The sequence below is a fragment of the Tachyglossus aculeatus genome, chromosome 24, assembly GCF_015852505.1.
Source record: "Tachyglossus aculeatus isolate mTacAcu1 chromosome 24, mTacAcu1.pri, whole genome shotgun sequence".
NCBI classification, from domain to species: domain Eukaryota; kingdom Metazoa; phylum Chordata; class Mammalia; order Monotremata; family Tachyglossidae; genus Tachyglossus; species Tachyglossus aculeatus.
In genome coordinates this window covers 29,116,283-29,143,077 of record NC_052089.1, presented here as the reverse complement: position 1 = coordinate 29,143,077, position 26,795 = coordinate 29,116,283, and the positions used below count along the sequence as shown (strand labels likewise).

Sequence of the window (26,795 nt, the reverse complement as noted above, 5' to 3'; positions counted from 1 at the left end):
CTGTATTAAGCGCTTGGGAAGTCCAAGTTGGCAACACATAGAGACCGTCCCTACCCAACAACCGGCTCACAGCCTAGAAGGGGGAGACAGAGAACAAAACATGTAGACAGGCGCCAAAGTCGTCAGAACAAGTAATTAAAGCTATATGCTCAACATTAACAAAATAAATAGAAAATATGTCCAAGTAAAATAGAGTAATAAATCTGTACAAATATAGATACAAGTGCTGTGGGGAGGGGAAGGAAGAGAGGAAACAGGGGGCTCAGTCTGGGATCTATCTAAATCTAATCTAAACGCCCGGACAGTTTCCAACTGGATCGGGAGCCGTTGGATACTTGAGTAGCCTACAGTTATTGTCCTCTCCCTTCCAGTGAGAAGTCTGATGGCCAGGTTTCACTTAGGTAGCTGGACAGAATCAATCAATCAATCAATCGTATTTATTGAGCGCTTACTGTGTGCAGAGCACTGTACTAAGCGCTTGGGAAGTACAAGTTGGCAACATATAGAGACAGTCCCTACCCAACAGTGGGCTCACGGTCTAAAAGGGGGAGACAGAGAACAAAACCAAACTAACAAAATAAAATAAATAGAATAGATATGTACAAGTAAAATAGAGTAATAAATATGTACAAACATATATACATATATACAGGTGCTGTGGGGAAGGGAAGGAGGTAAGATGGGGGGATGGAGAGGGGCACGAGGGGGAGAGGAAGGAAGGGGCTCAGTCTGGGAAGGCCTCCTGGAGGAGGTGAGCTCTCAGTAGGGCCTCGAAGGGAGGAAGAGAGCTAGCTTGGCGGGTGGGCAGAGGGAGGGCATTCCAGGCCCGGGGGGTGACGTGGGCCGGGGGTCGACGGCGGGACAGGCGAGAACGAGGTACGGTGAGGAGATTAGCGGTAGAGGAGCGGAGGGTGCGGGCTGGGCTGGAGAAGGAGAGAAGGGAGGTGAGGTAGGAGGGGGCGAGGGGATGGACAGCCTTGAAGCCCAGGCTGAGGAGTTTCTGCCTGATGCGCAGATTGATTGGTAGCCATTGGAGATTTTTGAGGAGGGGAGTAACATGCCCAGAGCGTTTCTGGACAAAGACAATCCGGGCAGCAGCATGAAGTATGGATTGAAGTGGGGAGAGACACCTGTTGTATTACAGTCCAGCCTCTGATCTTGGGCAAGAGACACTACCCACTCTTCCCTTGAACGTTGGGTTCCAAATCCCTCACCTTGGCATTGGCCCAGTTCACTCAGACTCACGGGACAGAGCGGGCCCGTCAGCCCCCTTCCACACCCCTCCCAAAAGCCGGCCGACCTCCCGCCAGGAGCCCCCCACTCACCTCGGCGAGGCCCCCTACAATCCCCCAGACCGGCGTGACATCAGCGGTGTCCTGGGCAACTGTTATCAGCAGGCCTGATCTTCCTCCCTGGAACACAGTGTTCCTGGCAGCAGAGCCCAAGGACCCCGCTCAGTTCAAATCCCGGCTCTGCCAATTGCCAGCTGGGTGACTTTGGGCAAGTCACTTCACTTCTCTGGGCCTCAGTTCCCTCATCTGTAAAATGGGGGTGAAGACCGGGAGCCCCCCGAGGGACGACCTGATCACCTTGTAACCTCCCCAGCGCTTAGAACAGTGCCATTTTACCTCCTTCCCTTCCCCATAGCACCTGTATATATGTATATATGTTTGTACATATTTATTACTCTATTTATTTTACTTGTACATATCTATTCTATTCATTTTACTTTGTTAGTATGTTTGGTTTCGTTCTCTGTCTCCCCCTTTTAGACTGTGAGCCCACTGTTGGGTAGGGACTGTCTCTAGATGTTGCCAACTTGGACTTCCCAAGCGCTTAGTACAGTGCTGTGCACACAGTAAGCGCTCAATAAATACGATTGATTGGTTGATTGATTGCACACAGTAAGCGCTTAATAAATGCTATCATTATTATTATTATTAATTCCTTTGGGAGAGGACCTCCAGTCAATCGTCTGGGGCTGTGGGGAATAAACCGTCCAGAAAGAATTTGTGAGTGTGTGTGTTTGGGGTTGCATGCACGCATATTTCTCTCGACTTTAGTTGGCTCAGGGAAATGTTAGCTAGTGAGAGGGCACCAGGTTAGGACGAAGGGTTTGGAATTTCTTGGTGACCTAGGGCCCGTGGTTTCTGGGATGTCATGAAAAATGCCACAGGGTTGTTCTCCAGCCTTGCCCCCTCACTGACCTCCCAAGGGGGCTCCCCGACTACCTTCACCCCCTCCTCCTCCACAGGTCCCGCACAGAGAACTGGCCGGGACCTTTCGGAGCAGCTGGGACGGGGCCAGGGTTTCTCTTCCACTCAGCAACTGTTCGCTTTAGACTGTGAGCCCACTGCTGGGTAGGGACTGTCTCTATATGTTGCCATCTTGTACTTCCCGAGCGCTTAGTACAGTGCTCTGCACACAGTAAGCGCTCAATAAATACGATTGATTGATTGATTGATTGATTGATTTAGAGCCATGGCCACCGACAGGGAGGCCTACAGACCCCCCTCAACCCCACAGACCCTGCTCCCGGGGGCCCCGGACAGCGGTCGACTGGCTGCCGCGGGCAGGGGCCCGGGGGGAGCGCTGGGCGGTGTACGCGACGCCGTCCAGTCGGGGAGGATGATTTACTCCCCCTCCCTTACGCAACCTCCTTTTAGGGGCGGCCTGCCACCAAGAGACGACGTAAAAGGCAGCCCCAGCCCCGAGCCGCCCAGAGAGGCGGAGATGGACAACGGGATGAACTCTTCCAGCTCGCAGATTCACTACGAATACTACCTGGACTATGTGGATCTGGTGCCCGTGGACGAGAGGAAGCTCAGTGCCAACAAATGTGAGTTTGAAGCCCAAGCCGAGGGGCTCTCCGGGAGGGGCTGGCTCGGAGCCGGCCTACAGGGCTGCCGGGCATCCAGGAGCGAGGGAGCCCGCTGGCCATAGCTTACCGCTCCGCCTGATTCGAACTACGGTGTCGGTTCAACGCCGTGCAAAGCACTGTACTGAGTGCTGTGGAAGATACAGAATCATTAGATCGGACCCAATCCTGCCCACTGCCCAAAGGGCCGCCTCACCGCATGTGCCGTGGCCCAGGGAAAATGAACCCCTGCACCCAAGCAGTGGGTTGGGGGTGGAGGCTATCGACGACTTAGCCCACGCCATTTATCCCGTGAGACTGTGAGTTCCTTGTGGATAGGGATCGTATCTACTATTTTTTTTTTGGTTAAAGCTATTTGTTAAACCCTCCCTATGAGCCAAGCGCTATTGTAAGGGCAGCAGTAGATACAAGCTAATCGGGTTGGACACAGTCTCTGTCCCACATAGCTTTAATCCCTTTTTACAGATGAGGGAACTGAGGCTCAGAGAAGTGAAGTGACTTCCCCAAGGTCACACAGCAGACAAGTGGCGGTGCTGGGATTAGAATTCAGGTCCTCCTGAATCCCAGGCCCACACTCTACCCATTACCACTGTTGGGCAGGGACTGTCTCTATATGTTGCCAATTTGTACTTCCCAAGAGCTTAGTACAGTGCTCTGCACACAGTAAGCGCTCAATAAATACGATTGATGATGATGATTAGGGCATTCATTCATTCATTCATTCATTCAATAGTATTTATTGAGCGCTTACTGCGTGCAGAGCACTGTACTGAGCGCTTGGGAAGTACAAGTTGGCAACATATAGAGACGGTCCCTACCCAACAGTGGGCTCACAGTCTAGAAGATGCTGAGAAGCAGCGTGGCTCAGTGAAAAGAGCGTGGGCTTTGGAATCAGAGGTCATGGGTCACTTCACTTCTCTGTGCCTCAGTTACCTCATCTGTAAAATGGGATGAAGACTGTGAGCCCCCCCGTGGGACAACCTGATCACCTTGTAACCTCCCCAGCGCTTGGAACAGTGCTTTGCACATAGTAAGTGCTTAATAAATGCTATCATTATTATTATTATTTTTCTCTCACACTACCTACTCTATCGTTCTGGACTCTCCAGAGCAGTTAGTGCTCTCCGCACAGCAGGTGCTCAATAAATACCACTGATCGATCGATTGATTATCCGGGCAAGTTGGGGGTCAGGTCGGTCTCCCCTCGATGGCAGACAGATGTGAGAGGATGGGCGGGCGGCAGAGACTGGGGCTCAGCCCAGGCTCTTCCCCTGCCCCACCCCACGGGGTTCTGTCTGCCTTCCGACAGAAAAGTATCTGGGCGGCAGAGTGTTGCCCTGTTCTGTTCCCTGCCCATGACGAGCTGGCACAGCCGTGATGACCGGCTCTCTGGAGGCCCCAGCGTATTCCCCTTCCCCTACTGAGCCTCTGCATCTCTCCTCCTCCTCCCCTGCCTCCCTGTGGGGCCAAGACTGCCCTGACTGCCCCGTTTTACCGTCCCTGGCAGACTCCATCGTCATCGTCTTCTGGGTGAGCCTGGCGGCCTTCGTGGTGCTTCTCTTCCTCATCCTGCTCTACATGTCCTGGTCAGGCTCAGCCCCGCTCAAGTAAGGTGGGCGGAGGAATGCCGGGTGGCAGTGGGCCGAGCCCTGGCGCTCGGGCTCTCGGTCTCAGACACCTCGCTTCCCTTTGTTCCCCCGGGGTGAGGTGGCCTGGGCCCGGGAAGCGGATGTGGGCCGGCCCTCCGGGTCACAAGGGTGGTGCGGCGTGGTTTGCCGGGCTAGCTGCAGGAGGACCATGAGGATGGGTGGGATGGACCCCTCAGACACACTCCACTGGGCTTCCAGTCCTCTGGGGTCACCTCAGTCCCCACAGTCCCGCCTCCTTCGCGGCTGCCTCACCAGCCGGAGGCTCGTGGGCGTGGGTCCCGGGACCCCGAGAGCTAGAGGGGCTCAGGGCGGACAGCCGCTTTGAACCTCTCAGCTTCTCCCACCAGTTCCACTCTCCCTCCCTGCACGTGCCCAGCATCGGGTACTTCCTCACGGAGCCGGGCCCAGGCCCTTCCGCCTCCTTTCCGACAGTCCTCCGCAGCCCCTGACTCCCGTGCCACTGGTCTACCCGCAGGAACTCCGGCTCCCGCCCCAAGTGCCTGTGGAGTCGCCTTCTCGACCAGCTTGTCCAGAGGCGGGCCGGCCCCTCCCTGGACAGGAGCCGCGTCCGCGGGTCTGAAGAGAGCAGCCGGAACTGCGAGCGGCCCCCGGCTGAGGGCAGCGGCTGTGCCCCTGCCGTACCCGCTCCCCCGGCCCCACCCTCCAGCCCCTTGGCCCGTGGCGAGAGCCTCCCGGTCTGAGACCCAAAGTCCGGAGCTCACCGGACTCACGGCGGGAAGGTTCCCCTGGAGCCCAGCTCGCTCAATGGCCAGTCCGGTCGGTGGGCCTCCTTCCTGGAGCGCTAAGGTGACTTGGGCCAGCCTGTAGGTCCCGCCCCCGCCCCCCGCCCGGCCCCCCAATCGTCCCAAACGCCAACAGGGGATGCGGATGGATGGATAAATGGTCCGAGACTCCATTGTGTGGCTGTCCTCTCTGTGTGGGCCAGCCTGGCTCTGTCCAGTGCTCCCATGCTACATTTCAGACTCAGCTGCCACTCCGAGGGAGATCATAGGGACCTCGGGTTGGCTTGCAGCTCGGGGCTGAGGTCGCTGGAGTGGGGTGTTGGAGGAGGAAGGGGGGGAGCAGAGGTCTCAAGGGGGGGACTTAAGGGAGGGGAGAAGACGGGGTGACTAGGCTGGCAGGGATGCCGCCCGTCACCCAAACTAGAAGAAGCCGCGGTCTGCGTGACCTTCCTCAAAAACCCATGACCACGGACTACGAAACCAAATCCTTTATTAATGGAAATTGACGGCGGCCGTCATCCACCCTTCTGAAAAATATCTTCTCTATCCTTGGAGCCCTCATTTCTGTCGGGTGGGGGGAGTTTCCCAAGTCTCTGAAGAGACAAATCGACAATAATTACACCCTCCCGCCTCTTTCCCAAGCTAGTGTGGGGATAACGTTTGAGCTGGGACTTTCCCTTTCGCACCCAATCACCTTCCCGTTGGGCGCTCTCTGCACGGCCCCAAAGTCTGGAGCGCTGAAAGGGCCAGGCACACAAGCAGGCCACCGGACGGGCTCCAACTGCCCCACCGCTCCCAGCCGCCAGCTTCCCTCTCTCCTCACCGGGATGGGGAGGAGCGTCTACTCTCTGGCCTCCCCCAAGCTGCCCATGGTGGCAGCCAGGTCCCTGCATAGCGCCACGATGGGGTCCTGCTTCCTGCCCACCGCCGCCCCTTCCTCCTCCTCCTCCTCCACAGAACAGATCAGCTGCACGTGGGCCCGCAAGGTGTCGACTCGCTCCACTTCCAGCCAAACATCTTTGACGTAGAGAGACACCAGGAATGCTGCCGCAGCTGCGGAAGGATGAGGAAAAACACATCGGGCGGCCGCTCTCCGGCCACCTGGCCCCTTCCCGCTCCGGCTTCCCGGAGCCAGGTCTCACCTTGCCTCGCCTCGTCCTCCTCGCTCTCGGAGGAGCGGGAGAGCTCGTCCACCACCGCGTGCAGGGAGCTCTCCCTGGGCGTCCCCCGCACGGCCAGCAGCCGCAGCATGAGGGAGTTGAACAGGCAGAGCTCGGTCCGGCCGGCCACCCCTCCCCGAGTCCCCGCGGCCCGGCACACGCGGCCGTACAGCCGGAAGAGGCCGTCGGTCACCACGGCGTCACCGAGGAGCTCCTCCGCCACCGGTGGGAAGGGCAGGATGCTGCTTCCGAACCAGGCCAGGAGGGCTCCGGTGGTCTCCCGGGCCTCGAGGGGGCCGGCCAGCGTCCTCAGCATCCAGCGGGCCGTCAGGCTTGCTGCTGCCAGCTCGGGGCCACTGGGGGACTCTGCCGGCTCCGGGGGGCTGACGGGGGGCTCGGGCGTCCAGTGGGTCACGATGTCCCGCAGAAGGCTGCGGCACTGCTCCGGGCTGGGGCCCGCTGCCTCGGCCGGACTGTCTGCCGCCTCCGCCTTCCTCCGGCCACGCTGAGCTCTAGCCCGAGCTGGAGCCAGGGGCTTGTTTCTGTCCTTGATAGCTCCTGCTCAAGGAAGGAGGGAGGGAGGAGGGAAGTAGGGGGGGGAGAAGAGGAAGGATAGGGAGAGAAGCCCTTCAACACCAGGCCCAGAACAGGGTGGTGGGTGTGGGCCTCTTCCTCACATCTCGTGGAGGAGGACTGCTGGGAATTGCGCCGCGGCAGGCCTATTCCCAGCCAGCCTCCTGCTGCAGCTCTACCGTCACCCTGAGGTCCCGCTGCCCAGCAGCTCCGTGTTCCCCGGGACCCAGCACCACCCACTTCCCAGCCTCCACTTACGCAGCAGCTCCGTGAGCCGGTATTTCTCAGCGGTCGCTCGCAGGCCGTCCTGGAGCTGACCGTCCTTGTCTACAACACTCCAGTGGTGCAAAAGCCAGAGAACGTCGCCGGTGGACAAGGCCCGCTCGCTCACGGTGAAGCGGCCCAGGGCCCTGAAGGCCGCCAGAGCGGCGTCCCGGTGTCGCAGCACGGAGCGGAGCGTGCTCAAATAGAGGGTCAGCGCGGAGCCGTCTAGGCCGGGCCTGGGGCGACGGCAAACGCAGACCCTCAGAGAGCGCACCGCGCAAGCCCTGAGCTGCCTCTCCCTCCCGATCCGTCCAGACACCGGGCTGAACCAGACCCCTGGGTGCTCAGGGTGGGAGAGGAGACCCATCCCAGGCCGAGATTTCTCCCACCTCTCATGATCTGTGACTCCATTCCACAGAAAAATGGAGGCACTCACGCAGGCACACAACCACCCGCCTGTGCGAGACCCTTACCGCAGCTGTCGGGCCAGAACCATCAGCACGTAGAGGAATTCACCGATAAAGTGCAAGGCCAGCAGCTTGGGGGCCTGCGGCTGGGAGGCCGGCCCCTCCGATCCTTTGTCGCCCAGGTTGGTCACCCACAGCGTGTGCACAAGCGAGATGATGCCAGAGAGCAGCCGGCTGGGCGGAACCCTGAAACCAATCCACAGACCTTTCACCCCCTGGGCCCCGCCAGCCCGCCTGGCAGCCAACAACCCACAGCAGAGAGAACACGAGCAAAGGGGAAGGCGGCCTCCTCTCTCTCCCAGACAGCATCTCAGCCGGCGCTCAGGCCTTCGACGGGAATCCGTTCCCACGCAGGAAAGACAGGCTGGCAGTTGAGGGGAGCCGTCCCCTCTGGAGCCAGGGGTTCGTGGGAAAGCCCGGCCTCCCCCGAAGCCCCCCAAAAGCTCCTGCAGGGCTTTCCGAGTCAGTCAGATCTCAATCCGGCCTGGGAATTGGGCGCTGGGGAGAGTCGGGGGAAGATGCTCATTCCCTGCCACCCCCTACCCCCTGCCTGGGGGAAAGGGAGAAGGTACAGTCCTCGGCAGTCTCAGACACCCAAACGAAACAGACAGAACCAGCCCGTGAGCTGGAAGGCCCCGAGTCAGACTCCGACAGTCGCCCTTTGTCTCTTCTACCTCCTTCCCAATCCCCAGAACAGCCCAGAGACGGCCCAAAGCTGGGCCCCATCCCCACCCTCACTTTTTCTCCAGGACGTATAAGATCCAGGTTAGGAGGCTGTGATCCCGTATGAGCTCGTAGGCAGACTTGGTGACCCGGGCGGAATTTTGCAGGATTTCTACGATCCAGTTCTATAGAAAGAAAACGATCCGCAGAGAGAAAACATTTCCTGGGGCGCCTGAGCTGACGGGCCCACCCCACCCTCTGCTCCGGGCCAGGCCGACGCGATTACCAGGAGAGGGAGGGCTGGCTGGGACAACGAGCCAGGACCCAGGAGGCCAGGATGCGACTCACTGGCATGACCGTGGCTAAGGGAGTTTCCTTCATTTGAGGTAGAATGAACGTACCCTCAGCCCCCTCCCCAGTAGAGCCAACTGCCAAGGAGCTGGGCTTTAATGGCACAGGATGGGATCCGAGTCCTGGGCCCCGGCCTCGACACCCCCGGGTTCCCCGAGTCTGCCTGCTCAATCTGGGCACATGCCCCCGTCTTCAGTGCCAACAGCATTTTCTGGCCAAGGGACCCCCGCAGTGGGCGGGTGGACAGAAAGGCTAAATCTCAGATGCCAGGGAGGGTCTACCGGGATGGCCGGCGACTTGGGGAGCCCAGGGACGCTGCTCGGGTTGGGGGCTTCACCTGCATGACGTCGTCGCACAGGGGGCTGTGGAAGAAGCACAGGAGGATCCGGAAAATCCCCTGGGAGGCATACAGCTCGTAGCAATACTTGTCACGCATTCCTCGTCGCAGGACTTCCAACACCCATTCCCTCTCCGCTCGATGCTGGAGCCCAAGGGAAGAAAACGTGCCCCCTGCTTGGTCATCGGCGCCAGGGGACCCCCGGCCTGTCCACCGTCCCTCTTTCGCCCACCAAGCTCCATCCCCGGGGCCGTAGCGGGAGGTCACCCGGAACGCTTCCCTCCTCCGGGAGACTACCATTCCCCGGTTCAGGGGCCAGCGGGAGAGGCCCGGCCAGGGTGGACTCCAATCCAAACCAGGACCCCCCCCATGCCCACCTTGAAGCTCCCTCTGCTACCAGGAGGACAGGCACAAGAGGGGAAGTTCAGGAGTTGGAAGTTGGGGCAGTTCTGGCTCCACTGAGGAGGGGAGAGGCCCCAACACTCAGGGCCTGTCAGTCAATCAATTTCTATTTATTGAGGGCTTACTGTGTGCACGACACTGTACTAAGTGCTTGGGAGAGCACGCTATACCATGCCTTTTTGTTGCTTTTTTAAAAATGGTATTTGTTAAGCACTTATTATGTGCCAGGTACTGCTCTAAGCGCTGGGGTAGATAATCAGGTCGAATAGAGTCCATTTCCCACATGAGGTTCACAGTCATAATCCCCATTTTGCAGATGAGGTAACCGAGGCACAGGAAAGTAAAGTCACAAAGCAGACAAGCGACGGAGCCGGGACTAGAAGCCAGGTCCTTCGGACTCCCAGGCCGGTGCTCTATCCACTGGGACATGTTGCTTCTCAACACATTCCCTGCCCTCAAGAGCATACAGTCTAGAAGGGTGCCAGTGGACAAGGCGTCTGCCAGTGTCTGCTGGTCCCAGGCCCTGTCCAGCCTGGCCATCCGGGGGATCACCTCAAAGCCGGAGCTGTAGAAAAGCTGATAGAAGCCGGGAACTTTGTTCAAATCCAAATACTCGTGCGACAGGAGGAATCTGTTGATCTTCATATACATGTGCTCCTCTGGGGGCAGATTCAGATAGGGCGGAGGCAGGTCAGGCCAGAGGGCAGGCCGACGGTCACACGGACACAGCCCTACCCCTGGGGACAGTGGGCGGGGAGGGCAGAAAACGCGCTGGACAGCCTGTTCCCAGGGAGGGGTCAGTGTCTATGTTTATTCGATGGTCAGCAGCCTCAGGGACCCAGCCGCCCGTCTCTGAGGGACGGTCCTCAGGAGCCAAACGGCCTCAGGCCCCATGGCTGACCCGAACCCCACCAGGGCTCAGATCCCGGTTGCCCCTGGACCCCGGGGGCTGTCGGCAGAAATGGGAACATCCAGTCCCTCCCACGGTACCGGGGCTCAGCATCTGCCGGGCGGCCTTGGCGATGAACAGCGTCAGGGAATACGTGAGCCTCAGGTTCTGGGATCGGATTCCGCCTTGCACCACGTCCAAGAGATACAGCAGCTTTGAGAGAGAGCACAGCCACGGGCGTGAGGACCCGCGGACCCCAGACCTCCCCCTCCCGTCGGTGACACCAGCTCCTCCCTCCCGGGTCCCCTGCCTCGCTCCGATGCCCCCCGACACAAAGTAGGAGGATTAGGCTGACGTGGCAGGGGATTAAATCCTCCAATTTAGACAGTGCGTCCTATGTGGGGCAGGGACCGTGTCCAATCTATCCTGTGTCGTGCCCAGCGCTTAGGACGGTGCTTAATCAATCAATCAATCGTATTTACTGAGCGCTTACTGTGTGCAGAGCACTGTACTAAGCGCTTGGGAAGTACAAGTTGGCAACATATAGAGACAGTCCCTACCCAACAGTGGGCTCACAGTCTAAAAGGGGGAGACAGAGAACAAAACCAAACATACTAACAAAATAAAATAAATAGAATAGATATGTACAAGTAAAATAGAGTAATAAATATGTACAAAATAGAGTAATAAATATGTACAAACATATATACAGGTGCTGTGGGGAAGGGAAGGAGGTAAGATGAGGGGGATGGACAGGGGGATGAGGGGGAGAGGAAGGAATGGGCTCAGTCTAAAAATGGAACGCTTAACCCATAGTAAACGCTCAACAAATACCACAATTACTATTATTATTTTTAACGATCCCAGTGTCGCACACGCCAGGGAAGAGACAACAGATGCGGCCCCCGTTTCTGGCTCGTGGGGATGGACACCGGACGCCATCCCCCGGTGCAAAGCCCAAGGACGCTGCCGGAATCGGTGCTAGAGACGGGCGTCGGGATCGCCGACAGACCCCGCGGCCGGGGCTCACCTGCGACTGTTCTCGAAACCGGGCCCCTTCCAGATGGCCGTGGAAGGAGAGCAGGACGTAGTACGCCGCGGCCCTCATGTTGGGGTCGTAGCTGCTCAGTGCGGTGACCACCAGGCCCAGGGCGTTGGCCTCCACAAACTGGTGGCAGTCCACCACCAACTCTGCAGGTGGGAAGGGCGAGGGGCACTGGTTAGAGCAGTGGGCCCACTCTCCCTTCATTTTCTCGGGGGGCAGCCGAAGTGGGGGAAAACCCCCTCGACGGGAAGCTTAATATATATTATTATTATTACGTACGGAGAAATCAGATCAGATACAGTCTCTGCCCGACATGGGGGCTGCTAGGGAGAGAAGAAGAGAAGGTCCACACCTCTTCAATCCTAAACATACCCCAACCACTCCCTATCTCTCTCCACATCCAAGTGAGATACCTCCTGATGGGCTGCCAGGCTGCCCACCGGTTCTCCTCACCTTACACAGGTGCTTTCTTCACCCACTCCTCCCCAGGCAACCTTCTAGGTGTGCCTGGCTGCCAACTCTGTTTTGTCCCTTCGCTCACATTGGTCCCCGGCTTAGGGACTCCCCACCGCCCTCCAGCCCAAATGCTACAGAACACAGAGCTCCGGCAACCCCACTTCCTCCAACACTCCTTCCCCGATGATTTCCTCTGAGAAGCGGCATGGCTCAGTGGAAAGAGCCCGGGCTTTGGAGTCAGAGGTCATGGGTTCAAATCCCAGCCCTGCCCACTGTCAGTTGGGTGACTTTGGGCAAGTCACTTCACTTCTCTGGGCTTCAGTTACCTCATCTGTAAAATGGGGATTAAGACTGTGAACCCCCTGTGGGACAACCTGATCACCTTGTAACCTCCCCAGCGCTTAGAACAGTGCTTTGCACATAGCAAGCGCTTGGTAAAGGCCATTATTACTATGATTTCCCAGCATCATCAGCTGTATCAGCCCCTCGGCCAGCCTCACGTAATCCCCATCCTCAGGGCCCGGGCATCACATCGGCTTCACTGGGCACTCATTCATTTGCTTGGATGGCGCTATTTCAAGCTATTTTCATGTCCTCTCCCCAGTTAGATTGGAAGCTCCTTCAGGGCAGGGAACTCTTTGGGTTCTGCTGTGGGGCTAACCCAAGCGCTTAGCAGTGCCACGGTCTCAGTGTCCGCCTCCGCATCCAACAGAAACTCCGCACCATTAGCTTGAAGGCCCTCAATCCCCTGGCCCACTCCGACCTCACCTCGCTACTCTCCTACTACAATCCAGCCAGCACATTTCACTCCTCTAACACCGACCTACTCACTGTACCCTGATGACGTCTACCTCAACGCTGACCCCTCGCCCACATCCTCTTTGGTCTTTAACTCCTTTCCCCCCTTCATATCCAACAAAGTATCATTCTTCTTCCCTTCAAAGTCTTATTAAAATCACATCTCCACCAAGAGGCCTTCCCTGACTAAGCCTTCCTCTCAATCAATCAATCAATCAATCGTATTTATTGAGCGCTTACTATGCGCAGAGCACTGTACTAAGCGCTTGGGAAGTACAGATTGGCAACACATAGAGACAGTCCCTACCCAACAGTGGGCTCACAGTCTAAAAGTCACTCTTCTCCCACTACCTTCTGCGTCGCCCTGACTTGCTCCCTGCATTCATCCCCCTTCTCAGCCTCACGGCACTTAATTACACATCTGCAATTTATTCAGATTGATGTCTGTCTCTCCCTCTAGACTATAAGTTGATCGTGGGCAGGGAATGTGTCTGCTTTATTGTTCTCTCCCAAGCGCCCAGTACAGTAATCTGTACACAGAAGTGCTCAATCGATACGGCTGCCTGATTTTCTGACTGGCGGGTGCTCGGCCAACAGGGACACCACTCCGGCAGACAGCGGCAACGATCCTGGGCCCCGAAGGGCTCCTTACCTGGCCTGGTGAGCTCGCTGAAGAGATGCAGCAGGAAGCAGGGATCATAGAGGTCCTCGAGATCGACGCCGCTCCTGTCCGTAAAGATCGGTTCCTGGGAGCCCTGGAGCAAGGAAGATGGCCGGAATTTAGCCACTGTAACCGAGGAAAGGGGCTGAAGACCAGTCACCCAGAGGGACCCCGGGCCTTGGCGGGTGGCGGAGGGTGGGCCCGGAGCCCGTACCTCTGCGGGCAGCAGCCGGCGGTTCTGCGGGAAGTGGAGGATGGTCTTCATCATCCGGTCTCGGTCCAGGAGGCCCAGGATCTCCCCGACGCCAGGCTGTTGCCACAGCGACTTGCCCAGCGACTTGCACGTCTCGTGGTGCGCCACGGCGGCAGGGCCCCACAGCAGCAGCCTGAGGAGGTGGGGCCAGAGGGCTCCTTGGCAGACGGCCGACCCCACGGGCCCGGAGCCCATCCGTCCCTCTCGTCAGATCGCCTGGGTTTGGGGCCCTGGCTGTCAGCTAGTGGTGGGTGGTCCCCCTTTCTCCCACTGCTCCTCCCACGGGTCTTGACCAGCTCAAACCTCTGCTCCTGGGAACCAAAGGGAAGTGTTGACAGAGCAGGAAGCGGGTGGGTCGGGTGGGGGGGTGGCGGTGGCCGTGCAGCGGGAGGTCAAGATCAGACAACTTCTTGCCTCAAAGGGGGTGATCGAAGCCACGGGAGCCCCCCCCCCAGGTTTCGAGGACATTTCCTTCCATGGCCACAGCTCGGCCTGACGTCAGGGAACGGATGCCACAAAATTCCCAGACGATCTCTCGCCCCTTCCCCTTCCCAGGCTACCTCTCACCCCTTCCCCTCTCCAGGCACTCTCCACCCAGGTTCACCTGAAGCTGACAAGGCTGTGGTCGTTCTTTTCGTATGCCCGGAGAAGCAGCAGGATCTTCTGGTCTAGAACCCAGATTCCCGCCTCAGTTTAACCGCCCAAGAGCCGGGGCCCTGCGCTACTGGGATGCTGGGGAAGTCAGAGTGTGGCCCCCAAGCCCGGGGAGCCTGGGAGATGACTCCTGGCACTAGTCCCATCTTCTCCACCCCGGCAGCCCCAATCCTCAGTGCTTGCCCCGCTGATCTATCCCTGGGTGAGAAAGGGGGGAATCGTCCGTTCTCTAATGGCCGCTCCCCGCTGCGATGTCCCCCTCACCCAGAGTGCCGAGGCCGGCCCCGTAGGCTCCCAGCAGCACTGCGAAGTGGCTGCTCTCGCACACAGAAGGACAGAGGTCCACGATAGTTACGAGGAGGTCCACGACGGCTTCTGAAACACAAGCCCCCGGGAATCGTGAGCCACATGGGAGACTTGCACCGAGTCTCAGAGGAAAGGAGAGGAAAGGGGAGGAGCCCCGGGGAATCCAGGAGTAGCCCGATGGCTCCTGCACCCTGAAAATTAGGGCAGGATGGGGGAGGCATTTTGGGAGTGCCCGCTTGGTGTACGAAGGAAAGGAATGGAGGTCGGGTGGGTGGGTGGGTGCCCAGCTTGATAGAGCCACCCTGGGTGGCCCTCTACCCACCAGGGGTCTGACACTGGGTTCTGGTCCAGGGAAATGAGCGAACCGGCCCCTCTCATCATCATCATCAATCGTATTTATTGAGCACTTACTATGTGCAGAGCACTGTACTAAGCGCTTGGGAAGTACAAATTGGCAACATAATGCCTCTCATCCCACCCCAAACCCCGCCCTGTCCCCGGCGGTTCAATCTCAGTACGATGCTGCCGCCACCCCCATGTCTCCTTCACCCAGGCCAAGGAACACTTGGAAGCCGGACGTATGGCCGTGCCGGAGAAGACTTTCCCGACTCCGAAAGAAAGAACGGCCCCCGAACTGGTCCCGAGCCGGAAGCGATTCCGGGGAGGAAGGGGAGCGCCCCACCTTTCACTCGGGCACTTGGGCTCTCCTGCTCTTGCTCCTCCTCCTTCTCCTCCCGCCTCGCTCTCAGGACGGTCGGAAGGAACAAGGAGTGCTGAGTTACCATCGTGTACACCAGCGGCAACGGGACCAGCGTCTGGCTGAGGGAACTGCCCGGCCGGTACAGCAGCTGGATGGCAGCCCGCAGGGCCGTGAGGAAAGGGCGGTCCCGGTAGCGGAATCTGTAACCCGACGGAAGAGAGGGGCGGTGAGGTGGGTGCCTCCATCGGAAACCGACCGAGGGAAACCCGAACCCGGGCCCGGTGAATGGGGCTAGCCTAGGGCCCTTGGTGGTTTTCGGCTGGAGCCCCAGCCCGGGTGACTGGGTTTCTGGGGCCAGGCCCCGGTGGACACTCACACTCGGCCCAACCAATTTTCTCTGATATACTTGAAATAGCCATTTCTTCCTTCCTGCTCACCCTCCCACCTTCTCTAGATTGTAAGCTCGGTGTGGGCAGGAAATGTGTCTATCATCATCATCATCAATCGTATTTATTGAGCACTTACTATGTGCAGAGCACTGTACTAAGTGCTTGGGAAGTACAAATTGGCAACATACAGAGACAGTCCCTACCCAACAGTGGGCTCACAGTCTAAAAGGGGGAGACAGAGAACAAAACCAAACATACTAACAAAATAAAATAAATAGGAAAGATATGTACAAGTAAAATAAATAGAGTAATAAATATGTACAAACATATATACATAATACAGGTGCTGTGGGGAAGGGAAGGAGGTAAGATGGGGGGGATGGAGAGAGGGACGAGGGGGAGAGGAAGGAAGGGGCTCAGTCTGGGAAGGCCTCCTGGAGGAGGTGAGCTCTCAGCAGGGCCTTGAGAGGGTTTACTCTCCCAGGCATTTAGTACACTGCGCTGCACGCAGTAAGCACTCAATAAATACAACTGAATAAATGAATATTCCAGCATGTCCCGGGAGCCAGAAGGATCTGCATTCTAATCCAGGCTCTGCTACTACTTATCTGCTATTCATTCAATCGTATTTATTGAGCGCTTACTGTGTGCAGAGCACTGGACTAAGCGCTTGGGAAGTCCAAGTTGGCAACATCTAGAGACGGTCCCTACCCAACAGCGGGCTCACAGTCTGGAAGACTTGTATAAGTGCTAAAATTATTGACCTGTATAAGTGCTGTGGGGTTGTGGGTGAGGTGAATAAAGGATACAAATCCAAATAATAATAATAATAATAATAATAATAATAATAATAATAATAATGGCATTTATTAAGTGCTTACTATATGCAAAGCACTGTTCTAAGCCCTGGGGAGGTCACAAGGTGATCAGGTTGTCCCACTGGGGGTTCACAGTCAATCCCCATTTTACAGATGAGGTAACTGAGGCACAGAGAGGTTAAGTGACTTGCCCAAAGTCACACAGCTGACAACTGGCGGAGCCGGGATTTGAACCCATGACCCCTGACTCCAAAGCCCGTGCTCTTTCCACTGAGCCACGCTGTTTCTCAAATGCAAGGATGATGCAAAAAGGAGAGAGAATAGGGGTAATTAAGGTTTCACTGGGGATGACTGGAGACAGTGCAGAAGGCTTTGAAGTTGGGGAAAGTGGTGGTCTAACATATACGGAGGCCAGGACAGAGTCAGGATGTGGGAGAGGGGTCGGTGACAAGAGAGAATCAAGACAGAGGTACATGAGTAAGTTTGGATTAGACAAGTGAAGTGAACATGCTGGGTTGTAGTAGGAAATTAGGTAAAGATAGGAGAGGGGAAGGCGAGTCAATGATAAAGTGTTTTTGTTAGATGTAGAGGTAGATGGGCACAATCTTTCAGACTGTGAGCCCACTGCTGGGTAGGGACTGTCTCTATATGTTGCCAATTTGTACTTCCCAAGCGCCTAGCACAGTGCTCTGCAAATAGTAAGCGCTCAATAAATATGACTGATGATGATGGGCAACCTCTAGAAGGTCTTGGGAAATGGAGAGACGTGGACTGAACTTTTTTAGGAAAACGATCTGGGCAGAAGTGTGACGTACGGACTAGAGTGCTATGTAACCTTGGGCAAGTCGCTTCAGTTTTCTGGGCCTCGGTTACCTCATCCGTAAACTGGGAATTAAGACCGTCAGCCCCAAGTGGGACAGGGATTGTGTCCAACCCGATTTGCTTGTATCCACTCCAGCGCTTAGGACAGTGCTTGGTACGGAGTAAGAGCTTAACAGATACACAGGGACTGTTACTCCAGGTCCCATCTTTCCCACAAGGCGGTCGGTGCCACTTCGCCCCGACTCCACGGCGAAGTCGCTTACCTCAACCCGGCCTTCACCAGCTTCTGCCAGTCAGCAGGGTCCATGGTCCCAGTGGAATGCTGGGAGGGAGAGTGGAATGAAAGGTGATTTCCCCAATCCTCACACTTCCCCGACACCTATTGGGTCGTGACACCCCACCGCCACGCTGGTATTTCTGAACTCTGGCCCGCACAAGCAGTCAATCAACCAACCGGTGGAATTTACTGAATGCCCACTGCGTGCAGACCCCAGGACCGAGCGAGGGCCTCCCCGACTGGCTTCACGGCGCCCTGAGGTCAGGGTGGGCCCCTCGCCCATGGTCCTAGAACCCCAAGTGGGTCCGACTGTGGAAGGAAGACAGGGCCGAGTCCTGATCCTAGAGTTGCGGTGCGCACGACTGGCCAGAAAAACATCCAGGGCACCGGGGTTGGTGTAGATGATAATAATAACGATAGCATTTATTAAGCGCTTACTATGCGCAAAGCACTGTTCTAAGCGCTGGGGAGGTTACAAGGTGGTGAGGTTGTCCCACGGGGGGGCTCACCGTCTTAATCCCCATTTTCCAGATGAGGGAACTTAGGCCAGAGAAGTGAAGTGACTTGCCCAAAGTTACACAGCTGACAAGTGGTGGAGCCGGGATTAGAACCCATGACCTCTGACTCCAAAGCCCGGGCTCTTTCCACTGAGCCACACTGCTTCTCTAGATGGAACTTCTGGCACCTGGTCACAGTTCTAAAACTGCGGAAAGGGTGGAACCCGGCACAACGGGGACCCCCCAGGCCCCATCTGGCCAGGGAAGACCCACTTGGTGTCCTTTCTACCCCACGTTCCCGCTCTAGCCGCGCCGCCAGCCCCTGCCCGGAGAGAGAAAGGAAAAGGTAGCAGACCAGCAGCTCCTGCAGCCTCGACAGCATGGACTCCTCCGTCTCACGGGTGACCTCCTCGGCCTCCCCACGGCCGAACGAGGCGACGAGCCACCGGGCGCAGGCCCGCAGCAGGGCCTTCCTCCAGGCCGCGGGCGTCTCGGACGACCGCTCCAGCGACGCCGACACGGCCGCGGCCACCACCCAGCTGCGGGAGCCGGGCCCGGACAGAGTACGGTTTGGGTCGGTCCGCCTCAGGGCACCACGAGCCCGACACGGTGAGCACCCTCCCCACCCAACTCCGCCTCCCGACCCGCCGTGAGCTCGGCCTCGCCGACACGCTAGGGAACTCGCCCGGCCCCGCTCACCTCCTGGGCTGCTCCTCCTTCTCCAGGACGTCAGGCAGCCCATCTTTGAGGGCGGCCAGCTCCTCGGCTCCCAAGTCCTCCATCAGGCCCGCAAGGACCTCGGGCGGCAGGCCCTGCTCCGCCCGCTTGGCCCGGGGGCCGGGCCTGAGGACTCGGCACTGCAGCCGCTTCCAAAGGGCCTTCCGCAGGACCCGTGTGACGGCGGACTCCACTGTGCAAAGGAAATGGTGCGGGTTGTCCCCCCCGACACGCCACGCCCGTCGGGGGACGGAGGGGTGGCGTGCAGGACTGGAACAGTCCAGGTCCCAAAACCAGGATCAGCAGATGGGCGGGAAATGTGTTTGTTCACCGTTAGACTGTACTCTCCCTAGCACTTAGTACAGTCCTCCGCACACAGTAACCACTCAGTAAATGACCGACTGAATGAATAAATGAATGAAAGTGAAGCCCTGCCACGTGGGTAATGGCGATGAGGACCAGCGGGTGGGCAGAATCCCAGTCCCTCATGCTGAATAGAGAGGTCCTCTTGGGGGATGCAGCCCCCAGGACCACACGGACTTGGCTAGCAGAGCCACGATGCCTGGACAGAGCAGCCATTCGGGTCCCGGGCAGCGGGAGTTGAGGAGGCCAAGGCCGGCCCCTCCCCGCATACCCAGCCCTCGCCGGTGACCAGAAATGGTGCCGTTCTTTGTCTATGGCTCCTGGACCGTCGCCTGGGCTTACTGGTTCCCTGTTCCCATTCGTTTTAGGCTGTGAGCTCTATAGGGGCACCGTCCGGACACTCACCCCTTAGGAAGACAATGCCCAGGGTCGGCAGGATAGCCTCTGGGCCTTGAAAAACGTGCCCTGGTCTGCGGAGAACCGAACCAGGCCGGCACAGATCTAATGTACGACGACTGGGGGAACAGCCCCAAGACTGGCGCGGTCCCATCCTCAACCTCGCTCTGTCCCTGTCCCCAACCGATCTCTTCTCCCCACCCAGGCCCCGCTCACCACTACCCCCGGCCTCAGTTGGACCCATTTACCATGGTGGGGCCGGGCGGGTCTTCCCCGTGCCCTGCACTGCAGGTAACGGTGGAGCAGCGGGAGGAAGGCATCGACGTGCCGTCGCAGGTGCCCCACCGTGTCCGGGCGCAGGCACCAGAGCTCGAACCGCAGCAGCTGTGTGGCGCTCTCCTCTATCAGTGCGGCCGCGGCGGCCAGCGTGGCTTCCGTCCCCCGGTCCAGGCAGTAGGTCAGCACTCGGCCCCCGACCCCGTGGGCCGCACCGGGGTCCCCGCGCAGGGCCCGCACCAACGCTGCGTCCAGTTCGTCCACAGCCAGCGCGGGCAGCAGGGCTGACAGCGCGCGGACGTGTCCCGGGGTCAGCGGCGCTGGCTCTCCGTCACCAGGCTCCTTCTCCGAGGCGGCGGTCAGCAGCCGCACCAGGGCCGTGCCCGGCCCGCTCAGCTGCCGCTCCCGCTGCGGGCCCGACTTGGTGGCCAGGCTGGCCCTGGGCAGCTCCAGGAGCGCCTGTGTCACAGCCCGGAGCCGGGCGGGGCCCAGGTACCCATGTAGCACCCTCAGGGCCTCGAGTGGGATAGCGGCGGGGCGTCCGGCTCGCAGCTCCACGAGGACGCCGTCCACCACGGCGTCCAGGTAGCCGGAGAGCAGGTGTAGGCGGCCTAGGCGCCGGGCCAGGGGCGCGCTGACCTCCAGGAGCCGCAGTACGCCGCCGCTCAGCTGGGCCGAGAGCTGCCGGACGCGGGGTGGGCGGAGGGAGTGCAGGGGCAGCGCCTGTCGCTCCAAGGCTAAGAACCAGCTGGACAGCGTGGGGTGGCTCAGGGTCCCGCTGAGCACCTCACCGAGGGTCTGCAGAGTCACAATAATAAGAACAGGAATAATTGTGGTATTTGTTGAAGACTTGCCACGTGTCAGGCACTGTACTTCGCGCTGCGGTAGGTACAAGCAAATTGGGTTCGACACAGTCCCACGTGCCACATAAGGCTCCCGGTCTTCATCCCCATTTTACAGATGAGGGAACCGAGGCACAGAGAAGTGCCTTGCCCAGGTTCACACAGAAGACAGGTGGCAGAGCCAGGATTAGAACCCTATCCTTCTGATTTCCAGGCCCACGTCCTATCCATCAGGCCACGCTGCTTCTCAAGGCACACGGCCAGGCCGTCAGAGGGCAGGTGGGCGGGCGGACTGGGGCGGCGAGCGAGACTCCCGCCCCCGGGGACCCCCAGCTCGGTCCCCCAGATACGGGCCGGCTGCTCTCTCCCCAAGGCCCGCCCTGCCCGTGGGTTCCCATCCCAAATCCCCACCGTCGCACTGTCGGGCCTTGCCAATGCCCTTTCCTCGGTCCCCAACCTCTCCCTTGGTGCCCACGCGAGCGGGGTGGGCAGGCGGTTGCTAGGGCCTTCGCCATCATCAATCGCATTTATTGAGCGCTTACTATGTGCAGAGCACTGTACTAAGCGCTTGGAAAGTACCAATTGGCAACATATAGAGACAGTCCCTACCCAACAGTGGGCTCACAGTCGCCAGACACACAGTCAAAATCCCAATGCAGCCTCGTGGGCCGGCCCGCCCAAGCAGGGGAAGCCCCTATACCCACAACTGAGCTGTGGCTACCCATCACCCCGGCTCCCGGTCATTCCCCAGAATGCTCTGCAACAGCTGGTGGCAGGAAGTGTCCCTCTCACACTCAGAAGGCAGGGGGAACTGAGGCAGGCCGGTCCTCTACCCACAGGACACGGACCCCCCCACCCCCCCCGTCACCCGGGACCCGCAAGTACCTGGTCACCGGCAGACTCCGCCAAAGCCAGGGACTCCAGGTCCACGAACAGATCCGACTGCGCGCGAGCTGCCTCGCATCTGCGCTGGTAGCGTGCGTCCAACTGGCCACAGTGGTCCACCAGGCGGCTGAGTAGGTCCAGGAAGAAGCGGACCAGGGCGGGACCCATGCTCTGCTCCAGCTGAGGGGAAGGGGCAGTGGCGGCCGTCACCAAAGAGAAAGTGAGAAGGCCCCCTCAGCCCAAATTGCTAATGGGAAGGCTCCACAGGCTTGCTCCCCCACCCACCCACCCACCCACCAGGGTTGCCGCAAGGATCCGAAGGCAGGAAGAAATCCCTGGCCGGGGGGCGGGACCAGATCCCGGCACACAAACGCCAAGGGGACACACGTTAACACAACATCCTGTCTTCCCCACAGGCCTGACCATCTCCCCGATCCAACACCAGATCAATCAATCAATCATATTTATTGAGCGCTTACTTTGTGTAGAGCACTGTACTAAGCGCTTGGGAAGTACAAGTTGGCAACATATAGAGACAGTCCCTACCCGACACCCCCTTCCTCCTCTTCCCCCACCCCGGGCCCCAGACCCCAGGCAGGCGTGTGTGTATATTGCTTCCCCTCCACCCACGCCCCCCTACCCACTGCCAGACCAGGGATGGCAGACCTGTGGAAGCCCAGTTCAGTTAGCCCTGGGGTCAGCTACTTTGGTTCCACAGGGCCAGTCCTTTCCCACCCCCTACCCTCATAATCAACGCCAACTGTCTCCTCCGATCTGGCTTCTGTCCCTTACACTCCACCAAAACTGCCCTCTCAAAGGTCACCACTGACCTCCTTCTTGCCAAATCCAACGGCTCCTACTCTATCCTCATCCTCCTCAACCTCTCAGCTGCCTTCGACACTCTGGACCATCCCCTTCTCCTCAACACGCTATCCAACCTTGGCTTCACTGACTCCGTCATCTCCCGGTTCTCCTCATCTCTCCGGCCGTTCATTCTCAGTCTCCTTCGTGGGCTCCTCCTCCCCCTCCCATCCCCTTACTGAAGGGGTTCCTCAAGGGTCAGTGCTTGGTCCCCTTCTGTTCTCTATCTACACTCACTCCCTTGGTGACCTCATTCGCTCCCACGGCTTCAACTATCATCTCTACGCTGATGACACCCAAATCTACATCTCTGCCCCTGCTCTCCCTTCCTCCCTTCAGGCTCGTATCTCCTCCTGCCTTCAGGACATCTCCATATGGATTTCTGCCCACCATCTAAAGCTCTGTATGTCCAAGACTGAACTCGTCTTCCCTCCCAAACCCTGCCCTCTCCCTGACTTTCCCATCACTGTAGACGGCACTACCATCCTTCCTGTCTCACAGGCCCGCAACCTCGGAGTCCTCCTCGACTCCGCTCTCTCGTTCACCCCACACATCCAATCCGTCACCAAAACCTGCCGGTCTCACCTCCACAACATCATCGCCAAGATCCGCCCTTTCCTCTCCATCCAAACCGCTACCTTGCTGGTTCAATCTCTCATCCTATTCCAACTGGATTACTGCATCAGCCTCCTCTCTGACCTCCCATCCTCCTGTCTCTTCCTGCTTCAGCCTATATTTCACTCTGCTGACCGGATCATCTTTGTACAGAAACGCTCTGGGCATGTCACTCCACTTCTCAAAAATCTCCAGTGGCTACCAGTCAACCTACGCATCGAGCAAAAACTCGTCACCCTCAGCTTCAAGGCTGTCCATCGCCTCGCCCCCTCCTACCTCACCTCCCTTCTTTCTCCAGCCCAGCCAGCACCCTCCACTCCTCTGCTGCTAATCTCCTCACTGTACCTCGTTCTCACCTGTCCCGCTGTTGACCCCCGGCCCATGTCCTCTCCCTGGCCTGGAATGCCCTCCCTCCGCACATCCACCAAGCTAACCATCTTCCTCCCTTCAAAGCCCTACTGAGAGCTCACCTCCTCCAGGAGGCCTTCCCACACTGAGCCCCCTTTTTCCTCTCCTCCTCCCCATCCCCCCGTCCTACCTCCTTCCCCTTCCCACAGCACTTGTATATATATTTGTACATATTTATTACTCTATCTTTTACTTATACGTATTTACTATTCTATTCATTTTGTTAATGATGTGCATATACCTTTAATTCTATTTGTTCTGATGACTTTGACAGCTATCTCCATGTTTAGTTTTGTTGTCTGTCTCCGCCTTATAGGCTGTGAGCCCGTTGCTGGGTAGGGACTGTCTTTATATGTTGCCAACTTGTACTTCCCAAGCGCTTAGTACAGTGCTCTGCACACAGTAAGCGCTCAATAAATACAACAATGAATGAATGAGTGAATGACTAATCCAGCTTCCCAGGGTTGTTGGGAGGCCTGTATCGTCCCCTGCTGAATCAGTGTGGAAAAGTCGGCTTCCGGCAGGCAGCAGGTGAGCAGACCTAGAGCTTCGGCACCAATAGGTGGGCGAAAAGGAGAAGAGGAGGAGGAAACGGTGGGAGAAGGAGCGAGTCTCACCGCAGCAAAGTTGTCGACGGAAGTCTTGAGGTAGAGCAGCACGTGCTTTGTGGCGATTGGCAGCTGCGGGCTCTGGAGTCGAGCGATGGCCTCGGTCAGCTCAGCCTGGACCGCCTCCTCCAGCAGGCGGTGGGCAGCGCTGCCCGCGTAGGCCTCCTGCAGCAAGGAGCAGAAGGCACCGCCCTGCAGGGGCGGGGAGACGGCCAGGACGAGGGGGGCGGGGGCTGGCAACTGCTCCCCGGGGGCAGCAGACTGGGAGGGAGAAAAAGGAGAACGGGAATCGGCTTTTAGAACAAGCCCGTCCGTCGGGCCCCTGGCCCGTGGGCCCGGCTGCGTGACGGTCCGAGACCAGGGGAATGCCCGGAGCCCACAGCGATGCCGGGCAGGCCAGGGCTGCCCGGTCCAGCTCCAGGAACGCCCCCCCGGGGCCCTCGCCACCCGGTCGGCTGCTGTGTTCAGGACCTACTAGAGAAGCAGCGTGGCTCAGCGGGAAGAGCCCGGGCTTTGGAGTCAGAGGTCATGGGTTCAAATCCCGGCTACACCGTCAGCTGTGTGACTTTGGGCAAGTCACTTTACTTCTCTAGGCCTCAGTTCCCTCATCTGGAAAATGGGGATTAAGACTGTGAGCCCCACGTGGGACAACCTGATCGCCTTGTTTCCCCTCAGCACTTAGAACTGTGCTTTGCACATAGTAAGCGCTTAACAAATGCCATCATCATCATTATTATTATTACTTAGACTGGGAGCCCCATGTGGGACAGGGACTGTGCCCGACCTCATCATTTCATTATCTTGTATCGCCCCAGTGCTTAGTACGGTGGTTGGCCCAGAGTAAATGCTCAACAAGTACCAAAACAAACCAACCCCACCATCTAAGTGGGTCAAAGAGGGCCCCACGACGTCCTACGCCAAGTTGGTTAGCTCTCCCTCGGCCTTTGCTTGCGGCCAGGCCTGACCCGCCAAGTCAGCCCTCTGGCCCGTTCACCCGCCCTCGCCAGTGGGCCAGGCAAATCCTGCAGCCTGGATCTCTCCACCTCAGTGTCCCGATCTGGGCAACGGGCCGCATTCCTCACCGTGGTGTCCTGGGCGTGGGCAGGGATCCACAGGCGGTAGTAGGCGTTGAAGCGGCGCAGCTGGGCGGCGCGTGCCGAGCTCGGGGGCTGCTCCTGGTCGTAGGCCTGGAACAGCAGGCACAGGGCCAGGGGGTCCCGCTGGGTGTGCAGGAGGTCGGTACCCACGGTCACCAGGAAGTTCACCACGCTGTCACCTGCATGGGGCGGACGGTCGGGTCAGCCTCCCCTCTCCGGCCCCGCCACAGTGTCCGCCGCACACCCTGGCTGCCCAGTCCAGTTCCCCATGCACCGGGGGCAACCAGGGCAGTTCTCAGGACACCACGGGTGGCCAGCTCCCAGCCACGCTGAACGTACCCCGTCCGGCCCCACCCCACAGATCCCCCGGCCTACCCGTCGCGCTCTTGCCCTCGAGGAGCAGTTTATTCCGGGCCTCCAGGGCGGCGGGTACCAGAGCGCTGAAGGGGAAGGTGAGCAGGATCATGTCCTCTGTCAGAGACACACCGAGCTCCTGATCCAGGTCTTCGCTGTCCTCCACCAGCACGTCTACCATGTGCAGCACGTCTGCGAGCGGGGTTGGGGGGAGTCAAATATGGCTTCATCATCATCATCATCATCAATCGTATTTATTGAGCGCTTACTGTGTGCAGAGCACTGTACTAAGTGCTTGGGAAGTACAAATTGGCAACATATAGAGACAGTCCCTACCCACCAGTGGGCTCACAGTCTAAAAGGGGGAGACAGAGTACAAAACCAAACATACTAACAAAATAAAATAAATAGAATAGATATGTACAAGTAAAACAAATAGAGTAATAAATATGTACAAACATATATACGTATATACAGGTGCTGTGGGGAAGGGAAGGAGGTAAGATGGGGGGGATGGAGAGGGGGGCGAGGGGGAGAGGAAGGAAGGGGCTCAGTCTGGGAAGGCCTCCTGGAGGAGGTGAGCTCTCAGTAGGGGCTTCAGGCTCTCCACAAGATGGGGAGGGTGTCCAGACTGCCTCCTCTCACTCCTTGGGGCCAGAGTGAGCTGAGAAGCTGGAGGAGGAATCACCAACTGGCTCTGGGCGTTAACCTCCCCATGATTCAGTATTTGCTGAGCATCTACTTACTCTGTGCAGAGCAGTGTGCTGAGTGCTTGGGAGAGCACGGCAGAGCGTGTGGACATACTCCCTGCCCTCAGGGAGCTCCCAGTCTAGCGGGGGAGCCATTCATTCATTCATTCATTCATTCATTCGATCATATTTATTGAGCACTTGCTGCGTGCAGAGCACTGGACTAAGCACTTGGGAAGTACAAGTTGGCAACATATAGAGACGGTCCCTACCCAACAGTGGGCTCACAGTCTAGAAGAAGCAGCGTGGCTCAGTGGAAAGAGTATGGGCTTTGGAGTCAAAGGTCATGGGTTCGAGTTCCAGCTCCACCACATGTGTGTTGTGTGACCTTGGGCAAGTCACTTACCTTCTCTCAGCCTCCGTTAGCTCATCTGCAAAATGGGGATTAAGACTGTGAGCCCCATGTGGGACAACTTAATCACCTTGTATCCCCCCTAGCGCTTAGAACAGCGCTTTGCATGTAGTAAGCGCTTAACAAATGCCGTCATTATTATTATTATTATTATTAGAAGGGGGAGAAGGGCTCTAGAGTCTAGAAAGGGTAGCCAGGGACTACCATAAAGGAGGAAGAA

General features: G+C 58.1%; 2 protein-coding genes across 2 annotated transcripts in view; one reads left to right on the top strand and one right to left on the bottom strand.

The window, feature by feature from the left end:
- Positions 1–2,702: 2,702 nt before the first annotated feature.
- On the top strand, positions 2,703–5,415 carry LOC119945282 (melanocortin 2 receptor accessory protein). The gene is made up of 3 exons (XM_038766393.1): positions 2,703–2,839; positions 4,386–4,485; positions 5,003–5,415. Exons 1-3 carry the CDS (start codon positions 2,734–2,736, stop codon positions 5,226–5,228), a joined length of 432 nt encoding a protein of 143 aa, XP_038622321.1. The 5' UTR covers positions 2,703–2,733; the 3' UTR covers positions 5,229–5,415.
- Positions 5,416–5,743: 328 nt separating this feature from the next.
- URB1 (URB1 ribosome biogenesis homolog) overlaps positions 5,744–26,795 on the bottom strand; it is a 41,051-nt gene continuing 19,999 nt past the window's right edge. Inside the window, exons 18-39 of the mRNA XM_038766254.1 lie at positions 25,496–25,666; positions 25,106–25,299; positions 24,033–24,284; positions 21,532–21,711; positions 19,777–20,602; positions 18,752–18,962; positions 18,408–18,591; positions 17,542–17,600; positions 15,232–15,449; positions 14,508–14,618; positions 14,194–14,257; positions 13,551–13,722; positions 13,328–13,430; positions 11,407–11,567; positions 10,478–10,589; positions 10,040–10,146; positions 9,086–9,229; positions 8,473–8,582; positions 7,741–7,920; positions 7,262–7,503; positions 6,413–6,988; positions 5,744–6,323 (exon numbers count right to left, since the gene is read on the bottom strand). Of these exons, the coding sequence (XP_038622182.1) occupies positions 6,112–6,323; positions 6,413–6,988; positions 7,262–7,503; positions 7,741–7,920; positions 8,473–8,582; positions 9,086–9,229; positions 10,040–10,146; positions 10,478–10,589; positions 11,407–11,567; positions 13,328–13,430; positions 13,551–13,722; positions 14,194–14,257; positions 14,508–14,618; positions 15,232–15,449; positions 17,542–17,600; positions 18,408–18,591; positions 18,752–18,962; positions 19,777–20,602; positions 21,532–21,711; positions 24,033–24,284; positions 25,106–25,299; positions 25,496–25,666 (4,589 nt within the window). The 3' untranslated portion in view covers positions 5,744–6,111. The remainder of the gene's footprint in view (positions 6,324–6,412; positions 6,989–7,261; positions 7,504–7,740; positions 7,921–8,472; positions 8,583–9,085; positions 9,230–10,039; positions 10,147–10,477; positions 10,590–11,406; positions 11,568–13,327; positions 13,431–13,550; positions 13,723–14,193; positions 14,258–14,507; positions 14,619–15,231; positions 15,450–17,541; positions 17,601–18,407; positions 18,592–18,751; positions 18,963–19,776; positions 20,603–21,531; positions 21,712–24,032; positions 24,285–25,105; positions 25,300–25,495; positions 25,667–26,795) is intronic.

Bases quoted from the DNA above. Each gene is read 5' to 3' on its own strand.
- LOC119945282 (XM_038766393.1), top strand. From the start codon at position 2,734: ATGGACAACGGGATGAACTCTTCCAGCTCGCAGATTCACTACGAATAC. The intron at 2,840-4,385 runs GTGAGTTTGAAG...CGTCCCTGGCAG, and splicing joins GAAGCTCAGTGCCAACAAAT to ACTCCATCGTCATCGTCTTC. The intron at 4,486-5,002 runs GTAAGGTGGGCG...GTCTACCCGCAG, and splicing joins TCAGGCTCAGCCCCGCTCAA to GAACTCCGGCTCCCGCCCCA.